The 22,665-nt window shown below is 42.2% G+C and overlaps 2 protein-coding genes across 2 annotated transcripts in view; both read right to left on the bottom strand.

The window, feature by feature from the left end:
- Positions 1–587: 587 nt before the first annotated feature.
- Positions 588–2,588, bottom strand: IFT70B (intraflagellar transport 70B; the record flags this gene model as incomplete). The annotated part of the gene is made up of 1 exon (XM_080346952.1): positions 588–2,588. One exon carries the CDS (start codon positions 2,586–2,588, stop codon positions 588–590), a length of 2,001 nt encoding a protein of 666 aa, XP_080203078.1.
- Positions 2,589–8,889: 6,301 nt separating this feature from the next.
- Positions 8,890–22,665, bottom strand: part of PDE11A (phosphodiesterase 11A) — a gene marked incomplete at both ends in the record, with an annotated part of 132,678 nt that continues 118,902 nt past the window's right edge. The window contains 2 exons of the mRNA XM_080346496.1: positions 8,890–9,051; positions 22,289–22,372. Coding sequence (XP_080202622.1) covers positions 8,890–9,051; positions 22,289–22,372 — 246 coding nt within the window. The remainder of the gene's footprint in view (positions 9,052–22,288; positions 22,373–22,665) is intronic.

Genomic DNA, 22,665 nt, shown 5'->3' with positions numbered 1-22,665 from the left:
CCAGAATACTTGTGTGTTATTACTGAGTTAGCAAAAGGCAATGTTAATCTTTGTAGAACTGATTTTTTATTTTAAAGACATTTTTTGTGTTTAAATATACTATCAACATAGGCTGTAACATAATAAAAATACCTCAGAAAAGCAGAAAAAACATTTCATGCACAGGTACAGATTGGAGAATTAAACCAATTCTGTTTCTTCAATTTCTGTGCTAGAAGAGATGAACAACAAATTATCTTCAACTGTCAATGACTTAAAAGAACCTTGGTCAAAATTTCAGATGGATAAAGTATTTTATAGGTGAAAACTCTATGGTATTTCTGTAATATAAGTTTTTTATCAAGACATCTTAAGGTGTATTTAACATGACAGATTACTGAAAATGCCCCTAGTTATTTGGTACATGTTAATTTTATGCAAATGTTCTATTTTTCACTGAATGCTGCTAAAATACAGGATAAAATCATTAAAGCTAAGCAGTCAAGAAAAACCCATATCACTAATGGACTACCAGGGTGAGCATGGCCTCACAAGCTCAAGAAAAGAAAAACCACAAAGTTCTTGTCTCTCCTGTACAGGAACACCATTTACCCAGTCCACCCATTGATTTTATACAGCAGTGCCCTTAGAAGCCTGGCTTCATAGGTAACTGTATTCTTCCCACTGTGCATCCTCTTCTCTTCAAGGGGTTGCTCAATGACAGCTGGGATGTTTCTTCCATACAGCTCACACTGCTTCAGAAACTGAACGCACTCTTGAATAACGCTGTCCCGCAGCATGATCATGTGTTTGGACATGTTCTCCAGCAAGGACAGGAAACACCGTTTCGCATAATACCATGTATCAGTGCTCAGTTTTTTGTTATATGGCTCCAGACTTTTAATGACTCTTGACATACCAAAGTCATAGTTTCCCTTCACACAGTAGAGGGTACCAATGACTAGATTGACGATGCAAAGATGGTAGGTATTTTTATCAGGGTGATCATAGGACAACTGCTCTTCTCCCTTCTCGATCTTCCTCATCAGTTCCTCTGCATCTTCATTCTGGCTTGTCAGGATGTAGGAAACGCAGAGGTTGGCTAACACAATGGCACTAACATCGAGAATGTTGTCATAGTGCTTTTTAACTATTGGCTCATAGAAGCTAATAGCCTCTTTGTGCTTGTGGTCTTGCATGAAGAGCACGTGAGCCACGTTGAGCTTCCACACTTCATGTTCATTACAGAATTCCACCGATTTGCGAAAAATCTTTTCTACCATTGTGTAATTCTTCATGTCCCAGTAGATCTTTGCCTGGGCCATCAAGACAGGGATATATTTATCCAGGGTCTCATCATACTCATTAATTGCCTTTTGCACAGCTTCATCATCCCAGTTCTGCCTAGCTTCCTGTACCTGCTTTGTGAGTTTTCTCAGCTGCTCAGTCAGCATCCCTGCTGAATCATCTAGCTTGTGGAAAGCCTCCTCAGGGGCAGTTTGACAAGTAATAATGGCATCCAGGAAGTTGTACAAGTAAGGCGTGAGCAGTTTGTAGGTCAGATGGGCATTCTCTGCCAGCACATCAGCTGCCAGGTCGTAGTACTGATGCTTGCAATAGAGGAGCAGCAAGTTTCCAAAAGTTTCTGGTGGACAGGGGTTCTGCAGCAGAAGAAACTGCAGCTTCTCAAACCCTTCAGTGGGCTGGCTGTCCATGTTCATTAGTGCTTGGTTGTGCAGTGTGACTGGATCCAGCTCTTCTTCAGCCCTCGGTGGCATGTCTGTGAGAGCCTCCTGGGCTGCTTTCAGGTTGCGCAGCTGGTACTCAATGGCAGCTTTGAGGTTGAAGGTCTCCACCAGGGCCGTGCGGTGCAGGAGCAGGGTGTTGCCCACACTGCGGACATCGATGCCCTCAGTGGTCATGCCCACGCTGAGCTCTGGGTGCTGGTGGATGCCGCGCTCTATGATATCAGAGATGTGTTTGAGGGCGGGGGCGTACTGCTTGGCTGCGTAGCAGCACAGAGCCATGTTGTAGGACAGCTCAGGGGAATAACCCAACACCTGCATGGCCCCGGCGAACTTGACGCTGGCCTCTTCGTGCCGCCCCTGCTGGTACAGCAGGCAGCCCAGGTTGACTTCGGCATCAGCCCGTTCCGAGGGGTCCTCGGTCGCTCCGGGGCCGCCATCCGCAGCGGCGGCCAGCGCCTCCTCCACCAGGCTCTTGGCCGCCGGGAGGTCACCCTGGGCATAGTGGATGGCGGCCTGGAGGCGCAGGGCCCGGCCCTGGTAGGCGGGGAGGTCCAGCAGCGGGCTGACGGCCCGCAGGGCCTCGGCGTAGAGCCCGGCCCTGTAGAGGGCCTGCGCCTGGTAGAGCCGGTAGGCATCCAGCTCGGGGTGCAGCGCCGCCAGCTGCTCGTAGCACTCGGCCGCCGCCGCGAAGTCCTGCAGCTGGTAATGGCAGTAGCCCAGCAGGGAGAGGCCGCCCCGGGAGCGGCAGCTCTTCTGCAGCTCGCGGCTCAGCAGCGACACCGCCTCCGCGTAGCGCCCGCCGCCGATGAGCCCGTACACCGCGGCCGTGTGCTGCCCGTCGGGCACCGCCGCTGGCCTCATCGCCGCTGCCACGGCAACGGCCCCCCGCACCGGAAGCGGAAGCCGGGGCCCCGCTGCCATGGCAACGCCTGCCGCGGAGCGGAAGTACTTCCCACGCGGGCGGGTGAGGGCGCAGCGGGGCCGCTGCCCCGGAAGCGGCTGGTGGGGCCGCTCAGTGACGGGCTCGGTCGGGCCGGCCTAAGCAGGCCGCGCCTCCTGGAACCCGCGCCGGCCGGCGTGCGGGCCGTGTGGCAGTGGCTTAGGCAGCCGGGAAGAATAGCGAGTAAAACCAAAATTAGCTCACTGATTTATTTTTTTTTCCCCAGCTCCTTTAACTTATATCTAAAACTTCCGTAATAGACTGTACTGTAGTTCTGTTGAGCAGGGAGTGGTAGTGCAAAAGCAGGCCCGATGCTAAACGCACAGTCCTGGAACACAGGCCAGTATTTTATTGATGGCTTTGGCTTTTTGAACATGAAACATCCGCTCTGCAGCCTACCAAGATCCAAACTACATTACAGCTGGTGGGAGGGAGGTTGGTTGTACCTTAGCACAATCTGCCAGCTTTTCTACAGCTTTAAAACCGTAGTAGTGACACCCCACTTTTCCATGACTACAACAACAATATAATTGTTCTTTGGAGGGATATTTTTTTCTCTGCACAGTGTGTTTACTGAACAGTGGCATGCCCAGTGTCACAAACTGTATAATACAATCTGTATAGTTGCTGTACATGTAAACAGCTCTGCTAAAGTCACAGTATCACAGTATGTTTGGGATTGGAAGGGACCTCGAAAGATCATCTAGTCCAATCCCCCTGCTGGAGCAGGAACGCCTAGGTGAGGTCACACAGGAACATGTCCAGGTGGGTTTGAATGTCTCCAGAGAAGGAGACTCCACAACCCCCCTGGGCAGCCTGTTCCAGTGTCTGTCACCCTCACTGAGAAGAAGTTTTTTCTCAAATTTAAGTGGAACCTCTTGTGTTCCAGCTTGATCCCATTACCCCTTGTCCTATCATTGTTTGCCACCGAGAACAGCCTGGCTCCATCTTCATGGCACTCACCCTTTATATATTTATAAACATTAATAAGGTCACCCCTCAGTCTCCTCTTCTCCAAACTAAAGAGACCCAGCTCCCTCAGCCTTTCCTCATAAGGGAGATGCTCCACTCCCTTAATCATCTTTGTTGCCCTGCGCTGGACTCTCTCCAGCAGTTCCCTGTCCTTCTGGAACTGAGGGGCCCAGAACTGGACACAATATTCCAGATGTGGTCTCACCAGGACAGAGTAGAGGGGAAGGAGGACCTCTCTTGATCTACTGACCACCCCCCTTCTAATACACCCCAGGATGCCATTGGCCTTCCTGGCCACAAGGGCACAGTGCTGGCTCAGCCAGCAGACTTGCTTGCTGGTCATTCCAGGCTAAGGCCAAGTGTACCCAGCGAAGCTGCCATTGCTTCCAGGAGCGAGTACTGCAAGGGCATGTGTCAAAAATCTTGTGTGGGCCGCTCAGTCACACGTTTTCATGCTCTTGTGTTTGCATAGTTCAGTAATCAATAGATACAGCTCTGATTCATCCCAACAGGGTACTTTCAAAGAAAAAAGAAATACTAAAAAAACACAGGAAGCCATTAAAATTATTTATTTTTTTTTTTGAGAGACAAAACCAAGTTGTTAATTTCAAAAACATGCTTTAAAAATCTGAATCAGTGTTGTTTGATCTATTAAAGCAAAACAATTAGGGTAATGGTCTTAAAATGGAAAAAAAAAAAAAGGAAAAGGATGTAGAAGTCTTAAGTTACACATTTTGAAAGTCTGTAGGATTCACTTGCATTGGAACATCCACAGAGTATTTCTGTTGTTGTTCTGTCAGTTGTTTCTCATAGGCAAAGGTTTGAAGCCTATAATGGTATTTTCCTCACAACTGTAAGATGTGGTGGCCAATGTGCTTATGAATTGGTAATAATTAAATACAAAATAATCCAGGAAAGGTAACAAGCAATTTACAGTACGTATTCCAATGCGGGAACATTCAAGTGATGGGAATCTCTAGAGTCTCTCATTTCAGCTGATTTATACCTCCCACTCCATTGTTACGTTAAAAACCATTCACATGATTTTACTCTCAAAACATTTCCGCTTCTTTGACAAAGCAAATAAAAAACCTTCTTGCTCTATGTTTTCTTTCCCAGAACACTCTCAGCATTGGAAATTTCTGTTAATATGTTTTACATAACCTTGAAATAAATCTGTTCTAAAATTTCACGCAATGCATGAACGATATATCAGCATCTAAGATATATATCAGTAACTAAAATGGTTTTAATTTTATAAAGGGAAAATAAATATTTGGCCTGTAGACTGAAACACTCCTATTTTTCCACTAGGATTAATTTGTCTAAATATTACAAATGATGTTAGGCACTGCTGGTTGCAGTTTTCAACAATAGTTTGTGAATGCTAGTATTGGCTTTGTTGGTAACTACAGGCACGTTGCGAGATTGCAGTGCACTCTAAGAAGGAGGAATTAGCAAGGTCACCAGTCCAGAAAAATGCAGCTGCTGTACCAAGGACACCACCTAAGGAATACCTGAGCTATATGAAACATGCTCCTCTACTCTATGGCTATTTTCTGTGGGGCACAAAACATGCTCATGACCTTGTCAGCAAGATCCCTGGCGCTGCAAGTGGCAGGGTCGGGCTGTGACAGGGCTGCAGGGGGAGGTCAGGCTCTAATTGCCACACGTAGCAATTCAGTTTTAAATTCTGTGAGCTGCTGCTGCCTAACCTTGTGGTCCTGCTTGGAATGGGAGCTACAGAATGTTCTGACAGAGGCAGATGTCTGCATCTCCATCATGTTCTGTTGAAGCAGTTCTGTTTTGCCTGTAGGCCCCAGGCTGGGAGAAAGCCAAAATGATGGGACATTTTTAGGGGAAACTGTCTGATTAGACTATTGAACTATGGCCAAAGACACCTCTTAGACTTCAGGAGATGGGAAACCCATCTTCTGTCTGAGTCACAGGAGAGCCTTTTCCCCAGGTGCTCCTCGCCTTGAACAGCGTTTGGGTTTCTGGTGCGGTCACAGTGTCATGTTGCAGGGGAGGGCTTTAATCCGGGAGTATGCACGTACAAGACCCTCCTGAGCTCTTGCACCAAAATCTGTCACATCTGTGTTTCTCTCAGGTGTCATGCAGAAATTGGGGCTGTACTCACGTGTAAAGGGCTTGGGCAGGATACAAGCCCACCCTTGTGACTCCTCACAGGCTGGTGGAGAAGGTGTACCCACAGTTCAAAAGCCTGCTCCAAATCAAGCAGGATTACCCTGTGCAATGCTAGGGCATTTCTGTTTTGGTTTGGGTTTTTTTTGGTGGTGAGGCAAGGTTGATTTTGGTAAGCAGACTCACAGGTGGGAATCCTGAGTAGAATTACTGTGTGGCCTGAACTATCTCTGAGGATGGGGATGAAGACCCAGATCTTCTCCCAAGCATTTTCTGCTGATCAAGTGAGGGTCGCTGGCCAGCTCCTGTGAGACCTCATGCCCTGTGATTCATGAGACAAGAAATCTGACCCAATTCAGGCTGCAGTTAGCACTAGTCAGTAGGACACCTGGAGGAGGCTGGCAAAACTGACTGAAGTACTGGGAAAATGTTTCCCTATCAGAAATAATAAAAAGCTGAAAGAATTTCAATCAAGCTTGTAAGCACTAGCTAAAAAGTGTTTTCCACCATCTTAAGATATGAGAAATTTAGACTGTTTCTTTACTCTGCTGCATGTTTCCATAAAGAATCTTCTTCCTCTCAAAAATGCAAGTCTCTTGCTGATTCCTAAGCCAAGTGTTAAAAAAAAAAGTATAAGATTTTTGTTTGGTTGTTTTCTAAGTTGAGCTCTATCACTTTGAGAGACCCAATGCTGTTCTGACATGCACCACTGTGCCCCCTGTTTTCAGCAGGGTTGCTTCATTTGGCTTGAGAACATTTTGATAAAGATCTAGCCATGCTCTCTCATTTTCTTCCTTGTGATGGAGGAACAGAACCATAACATTAGTCAGCAGTTTCTGAATTTTGACTGACAATAGCAAAGATACTGAAAGACAGGAGAAACAGATGGAGGCAATTACGGTCAGTCACTTGATTGATGGTTGACATTGTTGAAGCTCCAGCTGTGTGTCAGGGTGCAGTGGTGCTGCCTCCCCATCCCTGCTATGTGTGTTGCTGTGGGCAACAGAGCTCTGAGGCCAGTCCAAAGGCGAGGAAATGGGGGGAGACCTTGGCGGGAGCTGTCAGATATGCTCTGTAAATTACATTATACTTAGCAATATGCAATATCAAAATTCAGGAAAACTGTGTGTCCCTGCCAGCAGTGCTATGTCAGTTCCTGGTGTCTTTTTCTCCCATAAAGTAGGTGATGTAAGCTTCGTGTAGCTTGCTGCTTACTATACTGCAGCTGTCTTTATTCAGGGAAAAAAAAGAAGTGGTAAAATAATAGCAGAAATATTTCCATTTGGTGCATGTGTTCACTGCTGTGCAGTCTGCATCTCTGCTCCTTCCCTGCTGCTTTCTGCTAGAGACAGTGATGGAGTTCAGTTGCACTAACAGATTGGTTTGTGATGGTACCGAATTTTCCAGCTATTCTCCTGTACACATGATTAATAGCAAAGAGGGTGTGGTGTTTTGGGGGGGTTTGTTTGTTTGTTTGTTTTTTAAATGAGTGATCAGCAGATTTGTTTTTTCTGTTTGATTGTCGGACAGATGTAGTCAGCATTTTAGAGGTGCTAACAACTCACTTTCCTTAGAAAGGAGGAAATCTGGTTTTAGCATCTGGTCAGCTGGGCCAGGTTCTGATTTCCATCAAGTCGGTGCCAGGTCAAGGTAATTCCACTGACGTAAATGGAGTTTGGCACAGGTGTAAAATTAAGCTGAATTCAGCTTTAATTTCTGCTGCCAGACAACCCTATATTTAGAAAGCCATTTTGCATGGAGTACAAAGGCTTTTTTTTCCTATGAATGGGAACTCATGTGAGCCCTGCAACATGACTCCTCTTGTGTCTGATCATGCAGCAGAGAGTACCCTCAAATCACAGCTCACAGCTGTGCTACACCAGTGATCTTTGCATCAATGCAGAGAGACCAACCCTCAGGTAATACTAGTGTCATCACACAGATCTAGACAATTTGGTTTTGTGACTTACCATGTTTGATTAGATTTTTATGAACACTGCTACCACAGATGTCTACGTGTAAGCCTTGGCTAGTGCTGTGCTAGCTCTAATAACAGCATCTCAAATTGTACTGAAAGAACTGCAAGAGAACTAAGAGGTAGTCAGTCCAGTATGATGATAGTCTTCCTCTCTACCATTTCAAAATATTAATTTCAACTGGAAATTATACTGAAAAGGCTTACCCAGGCTCCATCTTTCAATGTAATACAAACCTGAAGCACAGGGCAACAGATTTACCTTTTTACCTTTTTTTTTTTTTTTTAATTTGTATTCTATTTTCATTAAAGACCATTAATCTTTTCCTTAGGGGACACTGTAATTGAAAAAAAAAATCAATTTGTTAAAGGAGCATTTTTTAAAAGAAAAAAACCTCTAAAATTACCATGCAATATTTTGCCTTTATGCAAACTTCCCCTTGCTGAGAAATTTACTGCATTGTTAATATAAATTTCTCAGGGAAGCAGGGAGAGGTTAGTGTTTTTAAAGATAATAAAGTTTGTTTTTAAATGTAGCAAAGGTAGGCAATTCTAAAGGCCCTGATCAATCACTAAGAAGCTTTGTTGTAAAAAAATACTTCTTTAGAATACAAAGCAGGCTTTTCAGAACATTCAGGCATAAAAGAGGGGGGAGAATGAGGAACATCGCAAAAGCAGGCATAATTGATTCATAACATTACTGAAGAGATGCAAAACAACAATGTAATTACATACTATTCTGTTTTCCTGCAGCTCCTTGCATATGAATTGACCAGCTTGCATCCCAGTTCTGCTCTGTATTATTAATTTTATTAAGCTGTAAGTTCTTATATTTCAGTCTGTTGTCAGCTTTACAGATTTTTACAGCAGCAATTGAAATGTAGTGGAGCTGAATGAATGCTTCTTGTGCTAAATCTTCCGTGTTGCTCCAGATACCAGCGCAGTCTCACCGCAAGCCCTTCCTTTCAGTCCCACTAAACCTCCCAGTAAAAGCAAAATGTGCTGCCGTCAAGATAATATCCAATCAATTAAGCGTGTCTGTGAAAGCATTTCTTAGAAAATGGTGGGCCTAAGCTTGTGAAAACGTTTCAGACAGCTCTTACTGTAAAGCGACACTGACATTTGCAGGCTTAATTTATGTCTTTGAGAGACATAGTAAAGCTAGAGGAAAAGGAGGATGAGGTGTCTGCCTGAGAAGGAAGTCTTTTTTGGTGCAGCTCCTCCCATTTACCTCTATTCACTGCCACTGAGTCCAGCATAGGCTGCAGTTTCACATTCAGCTTCACCAGACACTGGAAGTTAAAAAAAAAAGGGGCAGGAGGATGAGAGAAAAAATATTGACAATATATCCTTTGATGGACAGTCCAGGGAGCAATAGGGTAAAAAGAGTTTAATCTGAGCCGTGCCCCCACCCTCCTCACCACCAGCTTTAAATCCCTGTGTATGTAAAACTTAGTGTTCCCATTGAGATCTCTACCTTATCTTTTGCCTGAGGCTTTAAGTAAGCCACCAAAAATGCCAAAAAAGTGCACATAAGGTGGCAGAGTTGCTGCTCAACTACTTTAGCATTCTTGTAATCCTTAAATATAGTCCTCTTAGGCGTCCCCCAAGTGCCCGAGGCTCTCTGCTTGCTGGCATCTGCATGAGCAGGAGCTCCACTGCTTGGATGACAAGCTGGGCAAAGCTGAAATAACCTTCAGATTCTCCCTGGTGCTAGATTCTTCTTTCCTATAGATGAGTAAACTACAACAGTGCTGTGCTTTCCAAAGTTGGCAAAGAATCCAGTTCCGTGTGCTCAAAACGAAGAAAAAAAATAGTTTTCTTTTTAGATTGTGCAGAAATCACCTCTTTTCTACAAACCCAGCCCAAAGCTCACAGCAGCCGGTAAGAGTCTTTTATCTGGTTTCAGCTGGCTTTGAATCAGCCCCAAAATTATATAATTGCTGCACGCTTTTGCTAGAAGTTTGTTTTACTCTTCCCTTTAGTATCAAATGTTTATGTGAAAAGAAAGACCATGAGAGCTTCACCTTTTTTCCCCTACATTGAAGAGAGACAGAACATAATTAACAGCAGCAACTGAATGATTAACCAGTTACCTCCCTAGTGGTCATCTACTATGCCCTTTCAGGACAGAGAAGGAGTATTGGTTTGCAGCTTTTTTGATGAGCAAGAAGTGGGTTTTGCTGAGGGTTGGGTATTGCGTTTCCTCTGTTAGCGTGGAAACTACAGATTTGCCATTTGAAAGAAAGTGTTGGTGCAAGATAGATAAAAAAAATAATGACAGACGAGAGATCAAAAGCTGTTCTTCTAAAAGTGCAGAAAATTAGAAGGAAAAGAAAGGAGATGGGAAGCAGGTACCTTTGCACTTGATAATTTTCATCATTTGTTTTAAATAGCAGGGTTAACAGCAACCACTTTAAATGGTCCCCAGAGCCCAGACACCACTGAAGAACTGGATTTTTTATAGCTAGGCTGCAATCTATGGGAGCTTGGGTAGCTACTGAAGTAAGTCTTGGTAGATTTTTAATTGAGCTATTATATGATAATTAAGGGTTAATGGCCTGATTTTAAGATGTGCTGAAAACTTGCAATTTCAGTTGACTTCAGGAGGAAATATGAATGCTCAGCACTTCTGAAAAATCACAAGTGGCTGATTTGTGTGGAACTTGAAGCAAATCCACTTGAAATTATTCCCTTAGAATATGGCAGAGGCTGGATAGATAATTTTGCAACCTTGGGCCCGGGGTAAGAGGCAGAGGTTACTGCTGTCTCTACGTATAGTCTTGCTCACTGGTGATGGTCATTCATTTGATAGAATAGATGTGGATTTATGACATTCCTTTCACCATGCCATCACTGAGCTCCCCAGTTTTTTTTAGCTCTTTATTTCAGATCATTGTGTATTCCCCAAACCTGCTTTTGGTGGAGTCCAAACCAGAGGGGCAGTGATGCACCATTAACACCTGAAAATCTCACTGCTGCCATCATTGGCACCTGCATTATCACTGGCTGCTCAGTCTCTAGAGGCAGCACGTTAGATATTCAACTCTTGGCAGCAGCTTAGCAGATCCTTTCTGTGCAAACCCAGGATCCATCCACTGGCAGTTAAGCTTGCTGGTTATTTCTTAAATCTTGAAAAAGTTCTCCTGAAGTATTTCTCCAATATACACTTTAAGCACAAAGACAGCATTCTGCATTCACACCCTGCCAGCTCCAGGACCCGTAAGCACAAGATGCAGTACAGGCTTTTCATGTTCCGAGTGCTGTAACAGCAGCCTGTATCTGCCACAGGCAGCGTAGAGGAGAAGTGGCGCATTGGGACAGTGGCCTCTGCCTCAGTACCGGTGCGCAGCTCTAGGCTACCTCTGTGTCCTTTCTGTACTGTTTTGTTACCAAGACTGACCACGAGACCCTGATGTTTTTGGTCCTAGTGCCAGGGAGCAAATGGAGAGATCTGGGCATGACCCGCTGCTGGGCCAGCCCTGCAGGCCTGGGGCACAGTGGGAGCCGCTTCGGGCAGTGAGCTTTGCATCCACTGCGGCAGAGACCAGAAGCCCAAGTAGGCTGGGAATGGATTCAAGAAGCCCCCACGTGGTTCTACAGTAATCACTGTATCGTGTGAGCTGTAAACATCTTTTAAATCCAAAAGTACAGGCATACATTTCTTAGAAATATATGCCTAAGTGCATATTACAGTCTAGTAACCCAGGTGCAGCAGAGGTTACCACATAAATAACAAGAATGGCTAACTAAAAACATTAACTTTGATTAAATAAATTAAAAGTAATATTTAAGAAAGAATAAACCATTTATTTAATATTCAGTTTTACCATAGCACAATCAATTAATTCTATGGAATACTTAAAATATGTAGTGTAATTTTAACCAACTTTATTTTGTTACACATTAATTTAGATTAGGGATACTTGACAGTGCAGATTTTGCACTTGGTCTATAAAATGTCTTTACTCAGACATTGATTTGATGTTTAAACCACTGCTTCTGTATTTAGTATCCTTTCACTTTGGGACTCTTTCGTTCTGATCTAGTCTTTTAATTAAACCAACTACCATAATTCCTATGGAAATTAGCTTTTATTTTATCTTTTCCTGCTACCAAAGCATTTCAGTAGGACTTTTTTCTGATACAAAGTACACAAATTGGATTTTATTTCTGCTTGAGATGTAATTAAAACCTCATTTGATTACTATATATCTGGTCCTGTTTTAATTATTAAACCCCAGTAATCAATTTTCTTTTATGAAGCTTCTGGGAAATTATCTCAAAAGCCACACATTTCTCTTCCTTCTGGCAGGCTCTCGACCATTTACTGAATTACATTCAGAGCACCTGTTCATGATCAGGATTCAACCACCAATTTATTCCCAAAGCTATTTAAGTTTATTTTGGCTGTAGCCTTGTCAGGGTTTTCTACCTCCTGGATGCACTTCTTACTTTCCATTTGATTGCCTAACCTCCCCCATGCCTTGATGTAGTGCTCAGCCATGCCACTGGTTTTGATGTATGCCTCATATGAACGGCTTTGCTAGTGATCTAATTTGATATCCAGCTTCTTAACCCCCAATTGGTTATTTGCTTTAGTAGGAAGAGGCTTGGTCTTCAGCAGTTGTCTGACATGGGGTCCCACCACATAAACTCATATCTCCAGAAACCTCTTTTTCCTCAGCCTTCCTTGGTGGGGCTGAGGGAAGCCCTGCCTGGACCTCAGTGCTCCCAGCTGTCCTGCCACTGCAGTAGCTGCCTTGCTGCACAGCAAGAGGTGCTGGAATGGTGATCTTTCCTGTTTTATCCGCTTTGCTGTAAAAGCTGTTCTTAGTCGCAGAGCCGAAGGGTGCCAGGGCAGCGGTCTTGCTGGCTGCTGCGTGCTGCAGCATTAGGAAACGCCCGAAAGGTTTGCAGTTTCCTTCTGCATCCATGTGTCACCTCAGGTCTGTGACTACACTGGTTTTCAGGAAGTTAATGTATAGCACTGACTTTTTCTTACCTCCTTCAATAATTTAGGTGTCTTTTGTGACTATGTACAGCTCTGCCTACAGCATACCTTCACAAGGTATAGCTCCTCTTACAGATAAGCTCTTCCAGCACAAGAAGAAGTTAAAGGCACTTCAGTGCTCCGTTGTGCACACCTGGGAGAGGGCAGGGCTGCATGGAGGACGGGCTCAAAACAGCGAGAGCATGAGGTACTCAGAGGAAGCTACTCATGAGAGAAGGTAGGGAGGGGAGAATGTTGGGGAGGTTTTTTCATTGGGTATAGAGAGCTATTTCTTAGGTATATTTTGCTATATAAAGCATAGAGAATGCAGAAATAATAGAAGTAGCAACAACCACCTTCGGGGGAGGGTAATGAGTAGCAGTGGAGGTATTTGTTGGTAGATCTGCTTCCTAGGTGGTGTGGAACTGGACTTCATCTGCTAGATCACCTTCATCTCTGGGAAATCATGTTATCTGAAACAGCCAAGATGCAGCACAGATGTGGCCAGAGTCTAAACTATTGCTAAAGCAAATACAACATTTTGTTGTATTCTAATACTGAATCCTTTAAAGAGGAGTATGGTGAGTCCTAACTAAGAAACACTGCAGGACCCTCAGAGTATATTCTTCCCCACCCCCTGAGATTCTCATCCAAATATTGACCAATTCTGACCTTGCCTAACTTATGAGCTTTGACAAAATTACAGCTCACAGAAGTATGGTTGCAGGTCTAATATTTGTAAAGAGAGTTTATGGAATAAGATCATATAAATTCAATTTTATGACTGAGCACATATCAAAAAGTTATAGGTCTCAGTGTTCACTCTACTTTGGAACCCTGTGGTTTGTAATGAATCACTTTTATTATGTAGGCAGTTTCTGAGTTGGAAGGGAGGACTAGTGACCGAGAAGCCATAGGGATAAATTCAGACGTGGTGTAAGCATAAGAAGCATTGCTGAAGTCAAGAGAGTCGTGACCAGTTACAGCAAAGCTGAATTGGACTCCTGAGTTTTGCTGAAGTGGCTTTCACGTGAGGAGGATACACAGGCCAAAGGTGAGCCATCTATCTTAAAGTCCTTGAACTTCAGATTAGTTCAGATAAAAGGGAACCTGTACTGCAGTCATCCACAGATTGGATCTTCATAATATAAATACTTGGTGGAAGTTGTTTTGAAAATCCAAAAGCATTTCTGTATGTACAAGCATGTACTAAAAAAAAACCAACAACCCACAACCCTGCTAGAGTTCTACCTTCTACAGATAGAATACAGGAGATAAAGCGATACAGAGAAGATCTATGGATTAACTTCTATGAACTTTTGACTGTGTTTGTATATGAATTAACTATTTGCCATATTTAACCATTATGTTCCAAAGAAAAAAATTACTGTATTTAGGAGGAGGCTGAATTCATGGAAAAAAAAAATGCTGCAGTCTCCTCATAGTTGAAGGAAACTTCTTTATTCCTTCTAGAGCTCACTGAGGAGGTGTCCAGGTTGTCAAGTACATACTGCATCAGTGCATGACTTTCATATTTCTGCCAGGGCATTTTTTTCTGATGCCTAAAAATCATAATTAGGTTAGATGAATATATTACTATCTTCTCTGATATTAATAGAAAACAGGAGTTTCTTTTATCTTCTCTGTAGAAATTGTTGGCAGTGTGGAAGGAAGTCAGTTGTGCCTGGAAAGGGATCTAATACATGCACAAGTGTTCAGCTCTTCCACTATGAATTAACGTTATGCTTCTTTCTGGTGATGGTACACTAGCAAGAATAGTGCTGTACTCCTTTGTAAGCAAACTTGCACATTATAGAGGAATGATAATAAAGTAGGATTCTTCAGTGGTAAAATGTACCGGGTGCTTCAGGGAGGAAAATACATACAGAGCTCCTGGTAGCCAAATGTGGTCTGACCAATATCAAGCACGCTGTGCTGTCAAAGGGAAAGAGTAATACTGAAGGACTGGGTACCTAGAAGTAGCTCAACTGATGTGTTGCTATAGTTGCAGATGATTCATCTGTTCATAATAATTTCATGAAACCAAGGGTTTGCTCAGAGGAGGAAGAGTTATTACTTCATAAACAACTTCTTATTTGGCTCTGCTGTTTATGGTTTTGATTCTACATCTAAAGCATGCAAGAGACAGAATGTTTCTAACTCTTTTCCTTTCGACATTTTAACCAAGCAGCTGATCAATGTCTTCTGCCTTGCTATTAAATGGATTTTGAAAAACTCCTCAAACCGTATCAGTCTCATATCCTTATTTAGTTCTTCGAATTTGCCCTCAGCTGGGAATTCTGCAGGCAACTGTGATTCTGTTGTGTTAAACACTTACTTGAAGTGTTTCATCCATCATCACTTCCAGTCCTTTTCTGATGCAATGTAGTTCGTGCTTTGTCTTTCTTGAAAACTGAATGGCTGTTAAATTATCCATTTATCTTCTTTCAGATTTGCTGTACAATTTGAGTTCCCTCTATTGGCTGTCTCTTCTACCTTATCTGCCAGCTTTTCAATCTACTTCCTCAGATCTTTATATACATTTTCATACACCACCGCATGTCCTTCGCAACACATCGGGCAGATAATTCAAAATAAGACATCAACAGAAATTGTAGTGTTATGTTTTAGTCACTTTTTCTCACAGATCAGACTGAAAGCCTTTTAGTGAACCCTAGCTTCACTGAAGTCAATGGCAAATGTTGGGTTTTCTATCTTCTCCCAAATATCTTTCTTGATGACCTGCCCTTTCCGATGAGACATTTTTGGCGTAAGTTGACTCTTGGAGAAGCTGAAGTACTCTTGTTTGAGGGGAAAAAGTACTTGTTTCTGTTGTCTGTTCTTCTAAGCAATTTGGGGAAACTTGTAACTTCCTAAAATTGTTTCTAGTAGTGCATTTCATCAGTATCTCATCACATTACAAAAATTCTAGCAAATCTAATGTTCTGTCCATTTCCAAAAGCAAAACTCTCACAAAACAAGAGGATCAGGATCTTTGTGCCCATTGTAAAAAGGTGTTCATGATACTCATACACACAAAAAATTCTCGTTTTGGAACCACTAAAGATATGGCTTTCCTTATTACATTGTGAAATAGCAACTGACTGGGAAGGGAATTGCAAATAAAAGCATTCTTTCTTCTTCTCCCGTTTTTTCTTTCCTGTATAGCTCTTCTTTACCTTTTCTCTCTATTAATACAAAAGTAGCAGAAAAAAAGAGACTCTTACGTTAAGGGCATGAGGTAAGAAAGAGTTTGCTGATGCTTGTTCCATTACTGCAAGTTGTAACACAGTCAGAGTATCTGAGTTTTCTGAAAGCTCAAGAGAGTTCATTCTGGGTGGCCTCGTTTAGGTTCATCATTAATAGACATGCAACAAGGCAACAAAAGAGCTGAACCTAGCTCAGCTCCTGTTTCAAGGCTACAGAAAGATCCTTCTGCAGTGCCAAAATCTCCTTTCTCTGGGACAAACCCTTATTCCTAATGTAATCCTTCCTACCAACTCCCCCCAGTACTGGCATTTGGCCTGATTAAGTTTCCTCTGAAGCAAATTTCTTACAAACACAGCAGAACAGGTTGCACCTGCTCTTCCTTAGATAAAATTAGCCCCTGGATTTCAACACGAAGTAGGGCTAATTTGATCTGCTCTGAAGTCTGTGCAGCCTAAATCCATGGTGTATCACATACGGCAGCCTGAGCCTATCTGCCTTACTAATCCAAGTCAGCCCGGCAGTCCCAGGAAGCACAGATGCATTATCTCTCACTCTCTGTGTCCAAATCAAATGAAAGAAATAAGCCTTGCCGAAAGCATGCCTCTTTATGCCATTTGTTAGGATCTATTGAAAGTTACCCTCCTCTTCTACTACAAAGAAAAAGCTGATTTCAATGGAATTGCACAGAGCTGATCAAATTGCTTCCTGTGAACACATTTTTTCCGAATAGCTTAATCCTGATTCCCCTTTTTGATTTATTTTTTTTTTTTGTTAAAACACTTCTCAACAACTCGTGAATGTATTTCAGGGAACGTCTATATATTGCTCACAGTGAACAGCTCACTACGCAGTGCTATCCCTGCCCTCTGACTAGTTGCAAGCTTTAAATAGAACAGCAGCGCTCTGACTTTCATACCAACAATCCCAGGTATGGGTGAATGGTGGTAAAACAAGGCATTTCCAAAATGTTCATGCAGATAAACCCTTCCTTATTAAAGAATTTTTAAAGTGTTTCAGAGTACAGAAACTTCAGAAGGAAGCAATCATTGTTTTGGCTTTATCCAGTGATGCTTGCTCGAGTGAGGACTAAGCCATCCCACACAGTCTATTTTGGACAAGTAGAGTGAGCCAAACCCTGAGTTTCTTATACAATATTTCCTTATGCAAAATTGTAATTCAAGGAATGAGGAAAAGGAATAGAAGGGGTACCTGAGGAAGGGCTGAATCAAGCCAAGTGTAAGCATGATTCTTAAAGCACACCTTTTCCTCCTTCTAAGCAAAGGACCATTAAAGTTTAATCTCCTGTCTTGTAATTATAACTAGAGCATGCACTTTCAAAAAAAAAATCACTGTTTTTGCACATGCACTTTCAATTCAGGTGTCAAAGTCAACTGGAACTGGAGAAATTAAAGCACTGAGGTAGTCATGGTTATTGGAGACTTCTGTGTATTTTTTCCTATGTTTTGTAGAGGCACTACCATTTATGATACCCTGTGCTTTTAATATATGCTTGCAAGCAGAATAGATGCTTTTGCAGCTACATCATCATAATCTAAAGATAGATTTAATTACAAGGCCAGATATTATCTTCTGTAGGAAGACAGGCATATCAGAGCTCTTGTAGTTGTAGACAGAGTGATTAGATTTCTTTCTAAGTACGTCAGACAATGTGATAAAGAAGGAATCTGTCCCTCCACATTCCGTTCAAAACATTTAAATTACTTGCTAGGCTAAACATAAATGTTTCTACTCTTCCCAGATTCCCCCTAGAATCTTGGATGGAGTAACGCAGATTCCCATCTGTAGATACTATTATATGTTTAAAGCTCTCAATACCCAAGAAAATCTTGAATAGCACTAAAAATAGCACTAAAATGGAGCAGTTCAATGGAGCACCAAGGTAGAGGTGAGCAGGGCAATCTCAGGCACGCATAAGTTGTAAAAGCTGTGAGCTTCTTTATCTTCCACAAAGACATCTCCCTTAAATTTAAATAGCTGCTGTCATTGTCACTGACTACCTGACTCTGTATTTATCTGCCCAGCAGCAGAGTGCATGGCCTTTGGCCCTGCTATTCATGGTGTTGCTGTCTCTGCCTAACAATGCTGTGAACAGAGCTGGGCTTCTGTTGGCATCTTTTGTTTGATCTGAATCACTGAAGCTTTGATGTTGTTTGTGAGAAAAAAAATGATTAAAAAGAATAAAATCTTCACTCTCCCACTTTGTTTGCTCCCTGCAGAGAAATCTAATCTGAGTTGGGAAAAATCTGTGACTGATCCTGTCTTAGGTACACACAAACCACAGAGCCAAGAAGATAATTCTGTTGGTGTTGAAACTTTTAGCATCTCTTTACTGGAGGGTCAGAGAGGTAATTTGTCTTAACGATCAAAATTCTATTTCTTGTTGCATGAGCATATATGACCAAATAGGTACAGAATCCTTTATGTGGTGAACACAGCTGTCAGTGTAGCCATAGTGCTTTATTTTTAGTGGGCTGTCTTAGATTTTCTGCTTTAGCTGCACGTGCTTCTCCTTTATAGAATATTCTACCAAAAACAAAAAAAAGGGGGGAGGGAGATGATTACTTCATACTGAAGCTACATTAGTAGATTTGAAAAGCTCTACAGTTCAAAAACATTTATTTTTCCTTATAAATTATTATTCTAATAACCTTGTTTCTCATCTGTACTGATGAGCTCTTTTCTTGCTGGCATTTTTGAATGAAGAGCAAATGTGGTGCAGTAAAGCGTGACTAAAGCCCCTAAAATCAGAGCTTCAGAGTAAATGGATGGCTGTTCTGCTACTCAAGGCACAAACTCCACTGTCACATAAAAATACTCTGATCAGCGATCACTACAGTAACAAAAAGGTAAATTCAATAAAATTATAATGTCCCAAGTGTAATAAAAAGCAATGAACAAAAAATTGGGAAGCCTTTATCTTCACAAACCTTTGATCCACAGTGAGAAGGAATCAGATTTGATTACTAAGGTATTTTGAAATTGGAGGTTGCTTAACTCCCACACTGAGCAGCAGATGTGGGAGAGCGCAAGGGAGCAGAGCTGTGGTTACCTTGTTCCAAGAGCAGAGTCAGGCTTATGGAGCACACACAAAAAGGTTTTGGATTTAGATACTTGTATATGGAAAATCTAGCTGTGTGTAATTCCTGTGTTGTCTTTTTTTTTCTATCCCCACCTATCACTACTTATCTATATTTAGCTTCAAGCTTCATGTTAGGTTATGATGTAGTGTGTTTTGTATATCTTTGACCTTTCTTCTGGTTTGAACAGGCATTCCGAGGGACAGTCCAAGAGGATTACTAAGAGAAGATGCACACATCTTGAGGATTTGCTAGTCACTTGTAAACCTTCTCACAAAAAGGAGCCAAACACAGAAAACAATTCTAGCCAGGTAAGCAGAGAGATGTGACACACATCCCCCAACAAAGGGGATTTCATTATCCTTTACTTGGGAGAACTGCACCTCAAAGTGGGTTGTCTTGAGCTGCCTTAAGGAAATGCAGAGAGCTGAGGAGACGCATAAGGAGGAGGTAGAGCCAAATCTCTCCAAAAGACTGATCAAGTCCCAAAGAATGTTTCACAATGGACAGAAAAAATAAGGCTAGGAAAGCCATAACTCTCTAAAATGCTTGGCAAAGTTTATATATTGTTTTTAAGTATGGAACATTCCTCATGGGCACTCTGGTATGTAGCCTGGCTCACAAGCTTTGACTGTGGAGAAGATATGGTTTGTTATAGTACTGTCAGTGGCACTGAGGTGGTATCAGACCCCTCCTGGAAATTTGGGCTGTGAAGTTCCTTCTGTATTGCATACTTCAGACATGCACAGCTGCCAAGAACAGCCTAGTCTGGGGAACTACTTTGAGCAAAGAAAATTTCAGGTGGCTCTGGTGATCTCCTCACTTTAACAGGAGCTGCCAGCGTTCCCATGGTTGCTGGGACCATCTCTACTGTGTGGGTGTCAAATAAAACAGAGCACAGCATTAGGTCCTGCTGTAGCAACTGTGTTGGTGCAAACACACGCACTCCCCACAGAGCTCCCTTCAGGGTGCTGGAGGCTGGGATCTGCCCACATGGATCCAGGACTTCTAATCGCTAGCATGGTAAACTCCATGGTTTAATGTTGTGATTTTGGTATCAAAATGAGTGTAAAATGTTTATTTCAAACATACCTTTTTTTATTAGCACTATGCTACTGAGCTCTATAAGGACTGTTAAGATTTTATTAATTTGTCAGCTGCCACTCCACCTCTTCATGTTGCATTTGTAATGATGTAACCTATTCTATCCCTACATGCAGTCCCTACAACATATTACAAGGGCTAGAATTTTAAAGAATGTATTTGGAAAGAAAAAATAAAGAAATTTAGGACTTGGCCATAGTTGTAGTGTTCAGCCAGCCCTAAACGGAGGATTTACAATGCCTGAATACACTGCTGATGTGATCTGTGTACTGAGGTTTGATTAAGCTGGATATGAAAATTAAAACTTGGCTTTCACATTGAAGAGAGAATCTCCTGCAGTGTGATACTATGACATCAAGTTTTCTGTTTACCCCTAAGGCTGGTGCTGCTATGACTTCCAGGTTTGATGGTGTCTCTTTTTTAAGTTGTTGAGCAGCAGGCTAATAGCTGCACAGCATGATGCAAAGACAGCAGAAAGCAGGGAAATCAGATGTGAATATATTCCTCAGAGATCTCCTGCTAGGATGGAGCTAACTAACCAGAGCTTTAGTGCTCAGATGTAGTCTTCTCATGCAGAGGATGGGCTGATTATCAACTCTTCCTGCTTTATTGTACATTTTTGTATTACAGATGCTATTACAAATAATCATGAATTCTGATACAATATGCATTCTAGTATAATATGAACTATTGTATTGAAAGGAACATTATTTTTTAAAGAGTTTTTGTCCAAGGTCAGTTCTTCCCCCTGCTATGGTCCAAAATTATCTTGATATTTTAAAAAATATAGGTTTATATTCTTCTTCTGTGCTTGCTTTGACTTAATTGTTTGGAAGCTGTAGCTTTAGTTTATTTCATCATGACAAAGACTGACCTAAGAAAGGGACAGAATCTGCTGGCAAAGCAGCATCCCACCTTGCTGTTCACACAAGTTGTCCATGTCACACAACAGGAGCTGCCTTTGCCGCTGGGCAGTCACTTCATTGTTGCCACAGTGGCAGCCTCAGATGGCACAAGGTATAGAGGGCAGGGGAACCACATCATCCTTCTTACCTCGTGTGCTACTGGTGATGTATCTGGTCTATAAAATGAAAGCAAACTGCCAATCCATTTTTGTAGGAAAGCTGCTTTCAGGCACAAGTTCATCAGTTCAGTGTTAACATGGGAGCTGGTACCTGCTTCCCAGCTCTTGGCTTTTTATGACCACTGACCACTGCTTGGAGATGTGAGGCAGTTCCGGATGCAGTGGCAACAGGGAGAACTTGTTGCAGTTCCCCCAAAAAGCTAAGTGAGAACATCCCCATGTTTTCTCAGAGATCAGTGGCCAAACTGGCAATCTTTAGTGACTTAAGGCAGTCTGTGTGGTTTCAGTGAGTAGGAGGAAGACTGGCTGACACAGTTATCAATGATTAAGTTTCTACAGTGTTATTTTCCATTTATCATCCTGCTCATATAGCTCTGTTTGTTATACAGATAAGAGAGAAAAAGTTAAAAAGGTGAAGCTTATGCTACACAAGTCAAATTCTGAAGCTGATCTAATCCATAAAGAGAGAAGCATTATTCTGATCATCTATAGTCTTAATATAGTAGTAACTGAGAGCTTATACATTTTATAGCAAGCACCCAAGCAGTCTGTGTAGAAGCATGATTAGATAAGTAAACTCCAGGTTAAACAGCACACATGTTAAACCATAAGTTGTTTGTCACTGACCTTAAAGGCTTGGCCTAGAGTGCCCCTTAGCAGTTTGGAAAAGAGCCAGAAGGAAGTGCAAAGGCTCAGCCTTGAGCTTCCCTTTGGGTCACAGCTACTCGGACAGGTTTGAGAGCAGCATCTCTCTGCGGAGCACTCCACACCATGCCATGATGAGAATCAGTTTGTCTCAAACATGATAAAATAAACAGTTGCTGTATCAGCTTTCAGAACTTTGAGAGGAATTATGTTTACACGTACTACCACCTCTAGTGAATCTGAAGATTTCTGCATAGAATTCAGGCTTTTGGTAAAGTCAAAGATAGATAAGAATTCAAATAGCCTTCAAGGCTGCAATGTAAGCTAACTCTTTGTCCCTAGAGAGGCAAGAACAATCTTCTCTGGACTCTACTGGAACAGTAAGTAAAAATTACCTCATACAATGGCATGCAGATGCTATCAATCCACTCAAGCTGCAACCTGGGTAGTTCATCTTTTCTGTTCCGATCAAAAATGGCCTGAATTGAGAAGGGAACAAAACTGTCATGCTTTATTACACTAGAGTATTTTACAGACACATCATCCAGCACTTTGGAGCTATGATCAAATTGTCACAACCAGAACACTTTGTAAACCATAATCAATCTTTGCAGCAGTCTTCCTACTGCTTTGTCTGGCATGAAAAATAAAATGTTTATTTTCAATTCTGTTTTGAAATTTGTAGGCTGAAAGTATTTGAATTTTATAATTCTGTGATGTAAAGTAAATGCTCCATAGTTGGAGCTGATCTGGTAAGAAACCTCCTGTAGAA

This window comes from Nesoenas mayeri (assembly GCF_963082525.1).
Source record: "Nesoenas mayeri genome assembly, chromosome: 6".
In the NCBI taxonomy this organism is placed as follows: Eukaryota; Metazoa; Chordata; class Aves; order Columbiformes; family Columbidae; genus Nesoenas; species Nesoenas mayeri.
The sequence above is the reverse complement of the archived record's forward strand: the minus strand, read 5'-3'. Positions and strand labels throughout refer to the sequence as shown.